Source organism: Acipenser ruthenus, chromosome 10, assembly GCF_902713425.1.
Source record: "Acipenser ruthenus chromosome 10, fAciRut3.2 maternal haplotype, whole genome shotgun sequence".
Taxonomy (NCBI): Eukaryota; Metazoa; Chordata; class Actinopteri; order Acipenseriformes; family Acipenseridae; genus Acipenser; species Acipenser ruthenus.
In genome coordinates, this window is record NC_081198.1 from 47793520 (window position 1) to 47811267 (window position 17748).

General features: G+C 37.1%; 1 protein-coding gene across 1 annotated transcript in view; it reads left to right on the forward strand.

Annotated features, from left to right (window-relative positions):
- The window catches only part of LOC117413610 (G-protein coupled receptor 39-like), a 25913-nt gene extending 8219 nt beyond the window's left edge, over positions 1-17694 (forward strand). The window contains exon 2 of the mRNA XM_034022822.2: positions 17171-17694. Coding sequence (XP_033878713.1) covers positions 17171-17691 — 521 coding nt within the window. The 3' untranslated portion in view covers positions 17692-17694. The remainder of the gene's footprint in view (positions 1-17170) is intronic.
- Positions 17695-17748: the final 54 nt, after the last annotated feature.

Below are 17748 nucleotides of genomic sequence, written 5' to 3' on the forward strand. Positions count from 1 at the left end.
AACACACATCAGGCTCCTGTAAAGGATGATGCTCTTTTAACCTTTAGATCTTCCTGTGGGTGTTTGATTTAGTTTGCTGCTTCCGTCTTTATGTGAAGCATAAACTGTGATAGTGATGCCTTCGGTATTGTGGGAAAACCTAGTCTGGGGTTTTTTCCTGATGTAAACCCCATTGAGCAAGCCTGTGGCAAACATGACCCAAAAACCAAGAAGAGCAAAAATAACATCCTACAATTGTCTTTTTTCTTTCCAAAAATAGTAACTAAAAATATTTATATCTCATTCTTTTTGTCCTATGGCGGAGCTGGGGTTGCTTTGTTTCAAATATATTTTAATAGGTTTCAGTAGGAAGATATAGGAGGCTGTGTGGTCCAGTGGTTAAAGAAACTTCGCTCTCTGGGGGGAACAATGTACGGTTCAAATCCAACCTCAGCCACTGACTCATTGTGTGACCATGAGCAAGTCACTTAACCTCCTTGTGCTCCTGATGCATAGTTCACACACCCTAGTCTCTATAAGTCGCCTTGGATGAAAGGCGTCTGCTAAATAAACAAATAATAATCATAATAAAGAGATTGACCTACTTTGCTACTAGCCAGGCTAGTATAGCTGCCAATGCCAAACTGCTGCCCTATTCAATTCAGCCTCCTTCTCTGTTTATTTAAAAAATGTTAGCATAATGTTAAGACATGAAAGGTTGATTACAGATTACAGTATTATAGGGCAGCAGTGTGGAGTAGTGGTTAGGGCTCTGGACTTCTGACCGGAGGGTCGTGGGTTCAATCCCTTGTGGGGGACACTGCTGCTGTACCCTTGAGCAAGGTACTTTACCTAGATTGCTCCAGTAAAAACCCAACTGTATAAATGGGTAATTGTATGTAAAAATAATGTGATATCTTGTAACAATTGTAAGTCGCCCTGGATAAGGGTGTCTGCTAAGAAATAAATAATAATAATAATAATATAACAAGCCTATGTGAGATGCTTTCTACCTCATATATCCTTCAAAGAAGGAAAAAGAACATCGTAAAAATGCAAAATGCAGCTTTAGCTCTCAACTTCTGTTCAGTTACATAATCACTGTTAACTGCACATTATGCAGCAATAACCCACTGCAACAGTCAATATAGATTCATACATTTTTTTTATTATTATTGTTAAAACATTTATTTGTATTAGTTATTTACTCAACTTCTGGAAAATCCAAATCATTTTAATTTTGTGTTTATTTTATGGTTGTAATGGATACAATACATGCTTCAGATTAGATTTGAGTTTACCAACCCAACATCAGAATTAACGATACATACTGTAAATTATTCACAGACATTTACGTATAATTAAAAAACACCTTCCACAGTATGTGAAGTTATTACAACACCCAGCCAGCTGGTGGCAGTAGTGCACTCGTGGACTACAGTAGTCCGTCGCATATATGACTGCGGTGGGACACAGTAAGTAGGGGCAGCAGTGTGGAGTAGTGGTTAGGGCTCTGCACTCTTGACCAGAGGGTCGTGAGTTCAAATCCCGGTTGGGACATTGCTGCTGTACTCTTGAGCAAGGTACTTTACCTAGATTGCTCCAGTAAAAACCCAACTGTATAAATGGGTAATTGTATGTAAAAATAATGTGATATCTTGTAACAATTGTAAGTCGCTCTTGATAAGGGCGTCTGCTAAGAAATAAATAATAATAATAATAAAGTAAGGACGGATATATAAAACGTCAGATAAATAAATCCTGTTTTAAATACCATTATACACAGCTGTAACAATTACTATATGCACATAGTTTGAGATTCAATTTTATTAAGTAACTCCCCTAAATCCCTTGTTTAGCAAGATACAGGGTGTTAGTGCTATATACACTTACGTTAGTGTTGGGTCATTCACAGTAGCAAAATGCATAGGTTTACGGGGAAAACAAAACTGCAAGTAGTGTCCATTTGCTTAAACTATATATATATATATATATATATAAATATATATATATATATATATATATATATATATATATAAATAAAAAAAAATTTAAAAAAGCATTAAGTAGAAAACTGAAGTTATAATAGAAATTAAATGAGCAGTACTTGCATTACTGTGTTGAAAGGTATTGAATGCGGGTTCGTTTGAAGGTTCGCTTTTTAGCAGCCATTGCTATCAAAGACCGGATAAGCAAAAGTTGAGTGGAATCGGCTTCGGGTTGCTGTTCCAGCCAGTCCAAACCTCTGCGAAAGCACTCCGCAGGTCGCTTGTGGGAACGACTTCCTCGTCACTGTGTGGTTGTTGCTGTTATTTCCATTGACTGCATCCACACCCCACTAAAAGATGATAGGCAGGATATGTTTCATCGCACTTCACCCACTCTTGAATTTATTTTCAGTTGTAAGCACAACTCGCTTTCGCTTTCCTGTAGCCATTTTGCATTAGCGCTGTACATGGCAGATAAACAGTTAGGCTGGATATGTGACTGGCGGATGCATGACGGAATACTGTATTTAAGTCACTCAGTGAGGCAGGAGGACAGTGTTTATCACCAGTAGAACTTTTCAATTCCGATCTGTTGCATCTTTTTGACGCCTGTTATATTTAAATCAATGTATGTGTTCAGTGAATACAGGTGCTCTATGATTTATAGCTTTCTATTCAGTCTGAATAAAAGGTATTCTCTCATTTTCAATGATGCTGCATGCCATTGATAATCAAAATGGCCTGTGCAATCTGGTTTTCCTGCCGGACAATTAAATTTGCATTAATTGCACAATGTTTGAAACGTGGTGTCTAAACCTTAGAAATAAGGCACATTTGCATTGGGACTGGTGCCAGTTTGTGTAATGGGGCTGAGTTTTATATGGGGGATACAGGATGTGAGAATGAGAGATACATGGCAGTAAGACTTGTAAGCAGGTAAACAGCTGCACTCTCCCTTTTGCTCTGTACACCTCCTCATACTGTGTGTTCTCCCAGTAAAGCCTTTTGAAACCACTTCTTGGGGTATCGACAATTAATACACATGCCTCACAGTCACATTACACCCAAAGACGTATCACATTTTTAGGGGCTGCAAAAATGCTGGCAACATCTGTTTTCAACAACTGGGTTCAAGATTCTTTTTTTTTTTTTTTTATATATATAACTGATTTGGAAATAAATTTGTTATGGCAAAATGAAGTTATGAACTTTTCTTTCAAGCGTTCACTGACTGTACCAAAACCTGTTCAATAAAAAAACAAATGAAAATAAATCCCATGCAGAAGGATCAATTTACTCATTTCAGAACAGATCAACAAACCATAAATCTGATTAAATCTTTGCTCTCTGTGGGGAACAATGTGCTTGCTGCTAAACAATTTTGTATGGCGCATTCATCAACATCCAATAGTAAGAGAATTATTTAGATGATGTTGCCAAACATATTCTGTCTGTTGTACTTCAGAGCAAACCAAAAAAAGAAAGTTTTAGCCAGACAGAAGTGACATCTAGTTAATGGCTATAGTTATGGGTGCACTTACTGTTTGTCACCAGCTCCCTGCAAACTGCACAGTGCAGAACAGTAGGTTTAAACAGCTTTTAGTAGAGATGGTTGTGTGGAAAACATAGTCAGACACATTGGGGGGGGGGGGGGTGGGGGGGGGGGGGGGGGGGGGGGGGGCATTTATAGTCTTGTTTTAGCTTTTTTTCAGAAATAAAAGGTGCTAATGCCAATTTGTTGTACAGCTATGGCCAAACGTTTTGCACCACCTAGAATTTTAGGATTGAGACATCATTTTAAAAAAAATTACATGAACATAATTTCGATCTGCTATTTAAAATCATGTAATCAAATAAACTACACAATGATACAGCATTTTTCAATTTTTGTCAGTTTTTCAAAAACTACAAAAGGGTGTGTAATTCAATATGTTAATGTAACATTATTCAGCAGGTTTCATTTGACTTTAGGAAGCAAAAATAGTTCATTCTATAGGGTGATGCAAAACCTTGGCTGTAGCTGTAAAAGGCTTTGTGAATTTCTCCCTTTAGATACTTTATACGCATGTTATTATCAACTTTATTGGAAGTGCTTCTGGGATTATTAATCTGCTGTTTTCACTGACCCAAGGAACAATAGTTTTCCACTTTACTCTCAACAGTGCTCCATATGTGTGTACCACTGCAGGTCGACTGAGTTTTGGGAAAACTGGAGCCTAAGGCTTTTATAAATATATATACACACAGCTAAATAGTACAGTCGTTCGGATGAGACGTAAAACCGAGGTCCTATTGTAAGTGACTCTGAAGCAGCAGTTGTGATGCATAGTTCACCCCCTAGTCTCTGTAAGTCGCTTTGGATAAAAGCGTCTGCTAAATGACTAATTAATAATAATACAAGTATTGAAATGTTCAAACAATTAAAGTACGATAGCACAATATAGCATACAGAATGCTGCAACGTGTATGCTTACTGTATGTTGAATAATAACTATATTAATGAACACTACTGTAATAATTACAAAACCTGCAGTACTATATTTCAAGTTCCACAGCAAACAAGGCATGTGTTGTCTCAACAAATCTTTTGTGTTAAAGCTTTTTTGTCAGGTTGTTGATGAACACTTGATGTGGTCAATTCTGCTTAGTGTCACCATTTCTGCTCAGTCCTATTGAAGTGATATTAAAGGGGGTTTGACTATACTAAGCATCTGCTGTACATTACCAAGTTAACATTGTTTTATGCTGCTTTACCTCACCTGCAGTAATGTCTATTTGTCATTTCCCCTCTTCACAAGGCTTTGACTACACTTGATTTTACCATGGTGTACTCAGTGAGTCAGTGGCTGAGCAGGGAATAGAACTGGGGACCTCCTGGTATCAAGCTTGTTTATTTAAACACTGGACCACCAAGCCTCCTGTGACAGCCACTTACTTACACGTAGGCCTTCTGCATTTATGCTTTTATTTACCAAAGTGCTGTTTGGTGGGGTGAAAATCAGTTGTATGACTAAATAAAGTGAGTGATATTAACTGGGGTGTGACAATTACAACAGAAAAATCACCATTGACTCCCATTATATTCAGACCAGCAGATTTCAATGTGGTGATATTAAGCAGGTTTAATTGTATAAGAAACTGCAACATTAACATAGAAACATGTCTCAAACTATAAACACACTTACATGAAGAATATAAACTTGGGGGGTGTGGATCTGACCTCAAGATTGAACCATCCGAAGAGTGACTGTAGACAGCAGAACTCACATTAACAAAAGTTTTTATTACACATATTGGCAGTTTGATGTGACTCACTCAACACTTGGCCATCCAATTTGAGAAAAAGCAATACAATCTCTAGAGCCAGTGGACCATACATTAGTTAACCTCTTGAGTAGAACTGTGAGGAGATTTATTTCTGTACAAGTCTAAAGAGTTCAAATAATATACTGCCTTATACTGTATATAGATCACAGTATATATAGCATTTAAGTGTACTGTATTACTGCTCAAAACAATGCACCATAAGAGACCACTCTTGGTTTTGTTTAACATAAAGAAAATCTGGTTCCAGTAGTTCTGTGTTCAGCCCCCTAAACCCTGACTACCCTGTCCAAATGAACAAATCAATGCACTAGTTCAATGCTAATGGTTAATGCAAGCACAAGGGCAGTAGTAGTAGGAATCATTGGCAGAAGGGGGTGTCAACAAAATATGAACAGGTTTATTTTATTGTTTTAGAATACTGCTGTTTTGATAAATAGTTTAAGACTTGGCTGCCGCTTATCCAGTTGCTTCACCATTTAAACAAGGTGTCTTCATATTGATGAATTAGAACTGTATAGAATTGTTTAGATCATTAAAATAGATTTTCATTTCAAATAAACATGCAGCAAAACACAGTAGGTTTACTAGCACAATACAGTGAATACTTCAACTTCAACATTGAATTTTCATACACATTCATGAGGGGCCATTATGCAGGTCCCAATGGTATAATGCTTTGATAAACTGTGGTCTGTCTATACAGTATCTGTAACTAAATACCTGAAAAACAAATCCTGTGCAACTTAAAGACACAATACATCTGAACTCGAGGCTACTTAGACAATGACATTACCTTCTTCATTTGTGCAGCTGTGTCTGGACTCTAGCTTGCGTCCTGATCAAGACTCTTTGAAAAGCCCTTGATAGTTGATCTGCCATGGCTTTTGCAAGCTGTTTACTACTGATACTGCTGCATGCTCTTGGGCTAGAGCAGTAGTCCTGAACACAACAGCGTATTTTTAAACTTCCATTATGTTCAGTTGATTTTTTAATTTTGTGGTACAGACAGACAATCAGGGTTTTTAATAGTTTGGGGGCCAGAGGGAAACCTTTCAAAGACAAGGATGGCCTTATCATAACATGTTATTAATGACTAATTATCACTTGTAGTAAAAAAAAAACAAAAAAAGAAAAGAAAAACATAAATGGCTTTATTTTATTTTATTTAGCCAAATTAGACTTAAAAAGGAAATTCTCTGATGGTCACAGGGGCGAATTTAACTCCATCTGTGAGTCACTACGAGTCGGAAGTAAACTGGAATTAATGAGAAGTCGGTTTTCCATTAGTTTCTGATTGATATTTCCAGAACTGCTTATTTTAAAAGGATGTTAAAACATGGCTAAACCCACTAGCTGTTAAAAGACAATTATTGTTTAAGTTATCGTTTAAGATAACCCGTGCATGAACTGTAAAAATCAGTGAAAGAGTACAACATGATTTCTGGATTATTGGAAAATGTAGAAGAAACATGACATCCCTTGGAACAAAAAAAGAAATAAAACCATAATATATAGCCTGTATACTTCAATGGATTTCCATTGGGGCTGCAATAAACTTCAATCTCATTACATGATAGCTGTTTTATATATGCATACAATAGAATGATCAGAAATCTATTGCAATGAATCACCTGTCATAGGTGCTGTCAATGCTTGATCAGATTGTCTTTGAATTAAAAACAAATATAGCATAAAATGTATGTTTTGAGGTTTAATCTCAGAAGACTATGGTAGATTCCCGTATCTGTTATTTTTTCACCCAGTCACCCATATTCCTTGAGTTTGTGTCCTTCCACAGGGCATGAAGTCCTCTGAACAGAATGATTAATGATGTTTGTATTTTCTCATTCAGTGTAATGTAAGCTTTCAGTCTGTGGAAGGCTAAATGAGCTAAACACTGATGTATTTTGAAAGTATCAAACTTGATGGGAATCATTTTGTTGGTGTTATACAATGTAAATGTATTCCTCTTCACCCAGCTATAGCATTACACGGTTATCTGTTATAGCAGATGAGGCAGTCCTTGAAGGTTGCACTTGTATGAGATGGGATTTATCCTACCTGGAGAGAACTTACATACATACATACATACATACATACATACATACATACATACATACATACATACTTTAACACCCAAGGTCTCCCTTATTCCATTGTCTTGCCTCTAGGGAAGGTTATTTCCTTCTCAATGTTATGTAAGTAACACCTGGATGGGGAAGCTCTCGCTCTCTCTCTCTCTCTCTCTCTCTCTCTCTCTCTCTCTCTCTCTCTCTCTCTCTCTCTCTCTCTCTCTCTCTCTCTCTGGTACTTTTATGTTATTGCCTGTTGCGTGTGCTCTATCCTTATTCTATTTTATACTTAATTACTATTTTTGAAATCTATATAAAAAATATATGTATTATGTATTTATGTATATAAATTATGTAATGCTGGCTGTTGTCTAAATTGCTATTTCAGGTTTTTTCACTCCATCTTATTCGTATGATTCTGCTTGACACACGCATCCACAATGTTTAGAATTCACATCCTAGCCTTTTATTTAATGTATTTTGCCTGTATTTAATGTGTTTGCATTGTTTTTTAATGTTGTATTTAATGCACTATGCCCTGTATATCACTGTATTTAATATATTATGCATTGTTCCTCACTATCTTGTAAAGCGCTTTGTGATGGTGGTCCACTATGAAAGGCGCTATATAAAATAAATATTGATATTGATTGATTGATTGATTAAGGCAGCAATTTTGCATCTCAGACTGACGCCTACACCATCTGCTATACAGTATTCTTGTCTTAAATGAGTTTCTATTTGTTTTATAAACCTGTCCACACAGCCTGGGGGGGGGGGGGGGGGGGGGGGGGGGGGGGGGGGGGGGGAGGGTTCTTTCTTGTAGAAAGAAGCAGGTAAAATATTTTAATAATATCTCAAGGGCTTGAAAAACAGTCTGACGATTTTCTCTCTACTGAAAAATCAAGGCTTTCATTATATTAAGTCTTGTTTCAGGCATCAGTGTTTATCGATTGCATATCATCAATACAACTTGAATGCATTGATTTTTGTGAGTGAACACAGAGTCTGAGATTATTATTATTATTATTATTATTATTATTCAGTTCAGGTTTCAGTATTTCTCTAATGTTGGCATAGATTTTAAATCGTAGTAGTATGGCAATTGTTAAATTCGGTTTAAATATGTTATTGCATTCCATAATCACCAGACAATGTTTTTGTTGGTGTTTTACATTCATACATACATGAATACATACTGTACAGTACATACATACATACATACATATATTATTATTATTATCTTATTATTATCTTATTATTATCTTCTAACTGTTCAGTTTTTGAAAAACCCAGCACTTAATCAAAGTTGCCAGAACTTTATCTTGAAGATGAAGCTGCCTCCAAACCCTGACAGAATGTAATTGAGCCACGTCACTGCGGGGGTGAGGGAAGCCACTAGTAGCCATGGAGGTAGCGTTATCGGAATGAGGACGTGCAAGAGAAATTCGAAGTTCTGGAAACTTTGAGTAGGTGCTGAGCTTTATAAATAGTTCAAATCAAGTTTCCAGGTCCCAGGTTCAAGTTTCCCAGGTCATATGAAAAAGGGGGGGGGGGGGGGGTCATTAAAATCTATTGAGAACAATCGTAAATGTTTTATATTTAAGGGAATTTGTACTTGCTCGTTATAGTTAATTAACTCACATTGACCAGCGTTTGCAATACTAAAAGCCTTGGTGTGCAAAATCTTCTGCAAATCTTCATCTTCTAAACTGCACACATTAGTGCTTCCGCATGTGCAGAGTGTTGAGAGGTACTGTAATCAATCTATGTAAAAACGGGTCCAATCAAACCCCTTTATCACAGGGTCCTCTCCCTTAGTTATTTTTCTCAATGAGAGGTTAATCACTGATCACTGCATTGTTTCCCAGAAGATTCTAGAATTTTAAGAGCCAGGAATTGGGTTTTAATACAACATGATTTTAATCAGTAATTTGAAAAGGAGCATAAGTCAAGCTTAAACTCTGCATTTCTGATTTATTTGACCTAGTAGGTCCAATCTTATTTTATGCTTTTTTTTGTTTTCTTTCCACTGGATATGTTGAATGCTCTTCAATCCTTAATTGCATTACTTAATCTAAAAAAAAAAAAATAAGTGGGATATTTAGTTTAAGCATTTTATCAAGTTATATCAAGTCTATCAAGGCCCTATGTTCACAAATGAATGGCTAACCTTTTAGTCTTTTTTTTGCAAAATTATTCATAAGCTTGTCATAGAAACTGTTATTAACAAGGACCTGCAACAAAAAGCAGGATTTTTAGGATGAGCGTTGACATTTGTTTGATTGCATGGAGAAGGATAGCCAATAAACAGAGGTGTGGATGAAAGAAAAAAATCAATAGAAAATCTTCCAGGTGATGCACCAATTATGGAGAAGTGCAATACTCCTATCATGTATGATAAAGTAACTGATATTACTATTATTTGTTTCTTAGCAGACGCCCTTATCCAGGGCGACTTACATTTGTTACAAGATATCACATTATTCTTTACATACAATTACCCATTTATACAGTTGGGTTTTTACTGGAGCAATCTAGGTAAAGTACCTTGCTCAAGGGTACAGCAGCAGTGTCCCCTACCAGGGATTGAACCCACGACCCTCCGGTCAAGAGTCCAGAGCCCTAACCACTACTCCACACTGCTGCACAGGAGAACAGTAAATCAATGACTGTCTTTTTTTTTTTTTTTTAAACAAAAGCTTTACTTTGAAGAATTTAAATGCCATAATTCATTTGAAGAGGGGCCATGGCTATTGGTCAAGCAGAAAAGCAGGTAGCAAACTGAAATTCAAAACCATGATTCATAATCTTCAAGCAACAGCTGTCATCATTGTTTAGCTATATACAACACTAGTACTTGTTTGATTCTAACTGGAAGAAGATGCCTTAAGAAGACATGACCTCACCTGGTCATTATCACTCAAAGGTCATTCAGCCAGTATGTGGCTTTGTTAGTCTGATTATCTCCTGTGGGAGGCACTTACATGTCCATCTGTATGTCTGTCACACTCACAACTACATCTACTTATCCAATTGTGATGCAACTTGGATGAAGCATTCCTAAAAAAAACAGTTCTTGAAGTCTCTAAACCTAAGCTTTGGTGACCTTCTTCTGCATGAGTTCTGACCTCTGATGGCTATTATGTTTGGAGCCGTTAGGCTTAAATTAAGGCTTAAATTAATGAAACTTTGCTTTAGTATTGTTACAAGAAATGATTTAACAATGTAGGCCAGGATAAATAACCTCATATCTGTATATGTAGGGAATTCCAGTTTCAATTAAATCACATTACAGTATGTATTTGATGCAGTGGATGTGTCGTTTACCTGTGCATTGTGCTACAATGCTACATGCACCTGTAAAAACATTGGTGATTGTAATTACCATTACACAGGACAAGGATACAGACTGGAATTTGCTTCACATTTTTTATATTCATATGCTCTTCATCCAGTAAATGGAATAAGTTGCAAATGTATCCTCATTTGCAGGCTGGAACAACACTACAGCATAAATTCAGTCAGATGTCAGTGCTTCAATGCCCTCAAGAATGCACTGCCTAATGCATTCTTAAAGATTAAATCAGGCTTACAGAATCTAAGGCTTGTTACTTTATTTTAAAGTTCTACTCAGAGTAAAAAATATATCCCTGCAATTATTCTAATTCTCCCTGTCATTTTAATATAGACTAATCAGAATACAGACTAGCAGGCAGCCACAGACAAGCTAGGAAATCACTTTCCAGTTAGCAAGTGGTGGATTTCTGGTACGCTGATCTGACTGCCCTTCTCTTACATCTAGTATAGATACATACAGACACACATATATAGTATACAATAAACAGGCATATTATGCAATACAGTTAAAGCAAAAGTAATCATTGTTATACCTAACATCTATAAGTAAAAATCTACATTCAGGAATTTGAGAACGCATTGCATGGGCATGTTCTCTTCTGTGAATATACACCTTTAGAATGGCTTGTCCCTCTATAGCAATAGCATTAGCAGCAGACGGGTAGGTGGCTCAATGATATTTGATCTTTTTTGAAAATTCAAAGCAGAACACCATTTGCTGAATTGTGCTAGTCCTTATAAACATTTACTGTGGTACAAACTATAGTAAAACTTGGTAAAACATTGTAAATCATGGCAACATAAAGAAAAAGCATGATCAAGTTCAAAATTATAGTGCAGATGTTCTGTAGTAAACTTTTACATTATTCTACACTGGAGAAAGCTGTTATTAAAGCCATTGTCATTCCACCAGTAATCTGTGTAAAGTAGCACACAAGTGTTAATTGGAAAAAACGAAATCATAGATCCCACAGCATACGACCTACTGTGGCACAAAACCTTTGTTCTTCCAGTCCATGTCTATGTTGCAACTATGTTATCAGTTGTTAATGAACCACTTAACCCTCTGACCAGGTGCTAAAATATTGTAGGGGGTAGGAAACCAGTCCTAGATGGCCATTCCACTTCTGGTTTAGTAGAGAAAATGAGACAGCTCATTATTAAAACAATCAGTCCCTTATCATTTTGCACTGGGTGCTGTGCTGTGATTTGCTGTTCACTCTACTGAAGTCTTTAGTATTCTTTATGTGTACTGAACTGATCAAACTGGTGGTAAGATGATTACGTTTCACCGGTCAAGTGTTCATGTGTCAGTAGCATCCAAGAAAGGCAAGTGGCCATTTGGAATTAGTATGAATCGGAGGTTCAGGAATGTCACAGTTTTAACTGGAAAACAAAATCGCAACATTTTAGAGATGGATTTCTCTCTTAAAACACATGCAAAGATGAAAATATGTTCAGTACAAGCAGCATGGCAGGTGGCAGTATTATTTACATGGAAATGATCATGTGTGTCAGTCTAGCATTCCTTTTAATTATAGCAAGTGAACCATAAAATATTCATGCGCTTTTCTTTTTTAATAGATTTGTTCTAAATAAATCATTCCTATATTTAGAATTCTAACATCCAAAACAACTAAAATACCTTTGAAAAGCAATTCAGTTAAAATGCATACCAGTAATATAAAATGAGCATTGCTCTTGTGGGTGTTACTAGCGCCTGCATCTTGCAGTTATATTTAGAGCATCATTTCTGTTCCGTGTGAATTGCTCAGAGGCGCTGACACCGTGGTGCTCTGGGGCTCAAACACACATGGGGTATAATAAGAGGCTGCTCAGCACCCACAACAGTTTTTGTTTTATGCGATAAAGGTGAGTAAGGATCTGTCACGTTAGAAACGTTGAAATCAAATAATAATACATTTCTCAGTCCCTACCAGTACAGTTCTGTCAAACTGTGGTGTGGATGCTTCACAATCTGAACTATTAGAGCTGTTAAAAAGCATAACAAAACATTCACTTATTTTATAAGCGTAGATTTAGTCTTTATCGAGAGACAGTAAATAGTGTTGCAGTAAATAGGCACATTCTAACCATCATTTTATACCTTCACCAAGTTGCCCTTTATGATGAATGACACAAAATGTAAATGTAATAAAAACAAAAAGAAAGAAAATGTACCACACAGGTTTCTCCTGTTCATTAATTGGATCAGGTAAGAAATTGTTCTTATTACAGTTACTAATAAATAGTAATATATAGTACATTTGTATTATTTATGAATCTGCTCATTAAAAATTGGTTATATAGTATTTACTAAGGTAAGTTATTGTGTATCTAGCATCTCATGACACATCCAATTCCATAAATAACTACTTATATCACTATAAATTAAGTCCACTTCAGTTTCCATTAGTGCACTCATCAAATATTGCTATAAAGCAGTGCCAAAAAGGGCATAAACTGTTCCAGCTTTCCTTCAAGGACACAACTGCATGTGTGGCAGCCTTGTTATTCTGAATCATCCCTATATGCACTGAATAAGAAGGCTGATGAATTGCTTTCTTTACATCATGTTGTCGCGTGAAGCACCGTTCTATTATTGTTTATTTATGGAAAAATCTAGATGATGCTTCATGCTGGGTTTTATATTACTTTGTATTTCAAATCTGATTTACACCCAGCAGCAGAGCACAGCCCTTTTATACAACTTTTTTTAGAATTAAACAAAAAAATTGTATTGGGTTTGCACAGGTGCTTGATGATTTGCATATTCATAGCACTATGTAACACAGTTTTTGTTCCTGGATAGTAAGTGTTATTTCCTAAATGCTTATGCCTCAAAAGTATAGAAAATGGCTATTATTCCCCACAAACTTTGCTACTTTGCAGTGATATTTTGAAATTTACCTATTTCCAATGAGAAAACGGGCGAATGTGTGTCTTTTCGTTCACATAAAGTCAGAAAAAAACAACATATGAATCCAAATTAACATGTATTTATACTAAAGTAATACAAAAATGACTTAGAAGTGAGTAGTTTTTCGAGATTTATGATTATACTGTAAATCACTTTCACGAATCAGCCCCCAAATGTAGTCTCCCATCATGTTCTCGTTATACTGTCCTTGGTAACGGCGTTCAAAGTCCAGTATATCCTGGTGGAAGCGCTCGCCTTGCTCCTCCGAGTACACTCCCATGTTCTCCTTGAATTTATCAAGATGAGCATCAAGGATATGGACTTTGAGGGACATCCTACAGCCCATTGTGCCGTAGTTCTTCACCAGAGTCTCAACCAGCTCCACATAGTTTTTGGCCTTTTGATTGCCCAGGAAACCCCGAACCACTGCGACAAAGCTGTTCCAAGCCGCTTTCTCCTTTCTAGTGAGCTTCTTGGGGAATTCATTGCACTCCAGGATCTTCTTTAGCTGTGGTCCGACGAAAACACCGGCTTTGACCTTTGCCTCAGACAGCTTAGGGAAGAAGTCTTGAAGGTACTTGAAGGCTGCTGACTCCTTATCTAGAGCTCTAACAAATTGTTTCATAAGGCCCAATTTGATGTGCAGTGGTGGCATCAGCACCTTCCGGGGGTCCACTAGTGGCTCCCACTTGACGTTGTTCCTCCCCACAGAGAATTCGGTCCGCTGTGGCCAGTCCCGCCTGTGGTAGTGCGCCTTGGTGTCCCTGCTGTCCCAAAGGCAAAGATAGCAGGGAAACTTGGTAAAACCGCCTTGGAGACCCATCAGGAATGCCACCATTTTGAAGTCTCCTATGACCTTGATGCCATCTCAGAAAAATGCAGATATGTATCCACTTAGGCAGCTGGAACTAAACTGAACTGGTGGGCTTAAGGCCCCTGTATTTATACTACTATTTATATTACTGGAAAGTTCTAGAAAGTTCTAGAAGTTACTCCAAGTTTACTCAGCACTGAATCTATCTGGAATGTTCTGGAAAGTAGGTAAATTTCAAAATATCACTGTCCTAGTCACAAAAGCAAAGTTTGTGGGGAATAATAGCCATTTTCTATACTTTTGAGGCATAAGCAATTAGGAAATAACACTTACTACCCAGGAACCAAAAAAAAAAAAAAATTGTTACACGGTGTAGTCATGTTTGCATACCTATTTTTACTTAAAAAAAAAAGATTTTAAAAAACCATGCACTTCTTTGGTGATTTCCCCACCCCTTCAACACCACCTTTCCTGTCATTGACCAACCAGCTGCTTCCCATATTGATTGAACCAGTATCATGACTTGAAACTGCTGGGGTGAAATTACTTGGGGCCTGCAAGTGTAACAGATTTTCTGAGAGCAAGGCACACAAACTGAGAGCATTCTTTGGCCTAAAGTAGTATGAATGCTCACCTGAGACCTATGTAGCGAATGGAAAGTTTATGGAATAACTGTTAGCAGCAATGACTTTAAGACTGTTCAATATGTTTTATTTAATCAATGTCTTCAATGGATATTTATTGGAAATATACCAAAGCCAGAATTAAATCAAATTTCATGGCTGCACCATATCTATAGTTTATAATGGCTACAGTGCCGCCATCATTTTTATTTAATCCAGGTACTTCCACTTTCCATAGATTATTTTTTAATGTATAGGAAATCTTCAGTCTATTGTTAGAAATGTTCCAAATGTGAAACAAATGTGTAGCAGTAACACAGTGGAGCCACTAGCTGAAGCTCTTCATTGCTTTCCTTCTTGGGCTGCCAACAGCAGAGTTAATTATCAAGCCTTTAGGCTAAGCACACTGAGCCTCCACGGGGAGGGGCTGTACTGTATACTTTATCCAGGTTTGTTTTAACATGGTCATTAAAATGCAGGCTGGTGGGAGTTTGCATATGTTACAATGATTAATTAAGCTTACATTGTGAATTAATCTTGTAAATAATATACATCAGGTCTCATTTAAGTCCCTCTATGTTAGTCTATTCTTGTTAGTTACTGGTAGCTTTCTTGTGGCACTGAATTTACAGATTTACAGGATATTATTGCTTTTAAAAAATTACTATTTACCATTACCCTGTATGGCATTTTATTAAAGCATGTATTCCTTTTTAAGTAATCAACAAATGATTATAGGGCAGCAGTGTGGAGTAGTGGTTAGGGCTCTGGACTCTTGACCGGAGGGTCGTGGGTTCAGTCCCAGCTGGGGGACACTGCTGCTGTACCCCTGAGCAATGTACTTTACCTAGATTGCTCCAGTAAAAACTCAGCTGTATAAATAGGTAATTGTATGTAAAAATAATGTGATATCTTGTAACAATTGTAAGTCGCCCTGGATAAGGGCGTCTGCTAAGAAATAAATAAATCTGAAATAGATTCTGTTGCACATCAATATATTCATGTTTGTTTCATTCAAATGTACTTTGAAGGGGACAGCACTAAAAAAAATGTAGGACAAAAGGGACACTGCTAGTAAGCTTCCATGTATAAAGTGAAATCAATTGTTTTATTGATCAGTATCTAAGGTTGCATGAAACATTAATATATTGCACTTTATCTGGGAGAGTCAGTTTCAGGTATTGAGTGGATCCTTTGCTCTTCCTGTGGTGTGTGATGATATCACACCCAGATTCTGGTGAAAAGGTCTCATATGAAATCTTAGGGATTAAGGTAAACCTGTTAAAAATAACTAAATACAAAACAGGGTGCAATCATTAAACTTGAACTTTATGTACATTTGAATTACAGTTCCTCTCCCTGCCCAAACACTTTTGTTGCACACTGTCCATTTATACATTCACTCTTCACAGAAGACAAATAAAGTTATCCACCATACAAAATAAAACGGTCCATTATAATCTTTTATAGTCATGTCTTCCCTCTAAGAAAATGGCCACACAATAAATACTGCAGCAAGTTACACAGAAAATAAAGCTGCCATAAAATACAACGCATCCCTAGAGAGAAATTACTGGATAAAACCCAGTGCAATTCCATCCTGCTAGACTCTGTTTTATAAATTAAGAACTGTTTTTTAATCTTACAGCACTAACATGAGTGTATTACTTTGCAAATATATGATTATAGAAACCCATAGCAACCAGCATTACATGGTAAAATATTAAGGATGTAGAATCATATTAACATTTGAATGAATGTTTTAAAAGAAGCATTAGTTTATAAGTCCTCGTCCTGTTTTATGACAGCTGTAGGTAACATTACAGTAATATTTTGCAAAAAACAGCAAACTATGAACAGCAGCCATGCATTCCTTCAAAAGTAAAATATTTAGAATAGCTAAACTAAAACAAAGAAATATCAGCCAAGGCTAAATTAACAATGGTTTATCATCTACAATACGCAGTTATGCATTTGCAGCTGGGAATTGTTCCGCCAGCATAAATAGTACCAAGTTCCAATAAGTGCAAATTCGTGGTGGTACAATGTTTTTACACTTCTTCCTCTCTCTGTTTTCATTTCCTAAGGGCTCATCGTTGGGACCTTGGCAGGATGCTGGATGCCGAACCAAATCCGAAGGATCATGAGCGCTGCAAGGCCCAAGACAGAATGGACCAGGGCATACTTCAGGGGATACATCACGCTGCTGCCCATTGCTGACACCTTCTTTTACCTCAGCTCAGTAGTGAACCCGTTCCTGTACAACCTCTCCTCCAGGCAGTTCAGAGAGGTCTTTATGCAGGTGTTGCGCTGTCGCCTGACCATCGAGCACATCAACAAGAGGACACTGCGGAGGCACAAGAACACCACTGTCCACTCCGCGCGCCCGCTGATGCTGGCATCCTTTAGACGCAGCCTTTCCTCCCACAAGAAACCCAAGGAGAGTACATTCATCACCTTTCAGAGCTCCACCACTGAAACCAGCACAGCGAGTCTCAATCCTAGCTCTCCTGTTGAAAGTCCAGAGCTGGTCAAAAGTGAACAAACTGCAGAGATGACACTACAGACAACACCTAAAAAAAACAGCCTTAATGAAAGTTCTGTCTGAGCCTCTAAATAATGATCACCGTTATCAAAGATTGAAAAAAAAAGAAAATCAAGAACA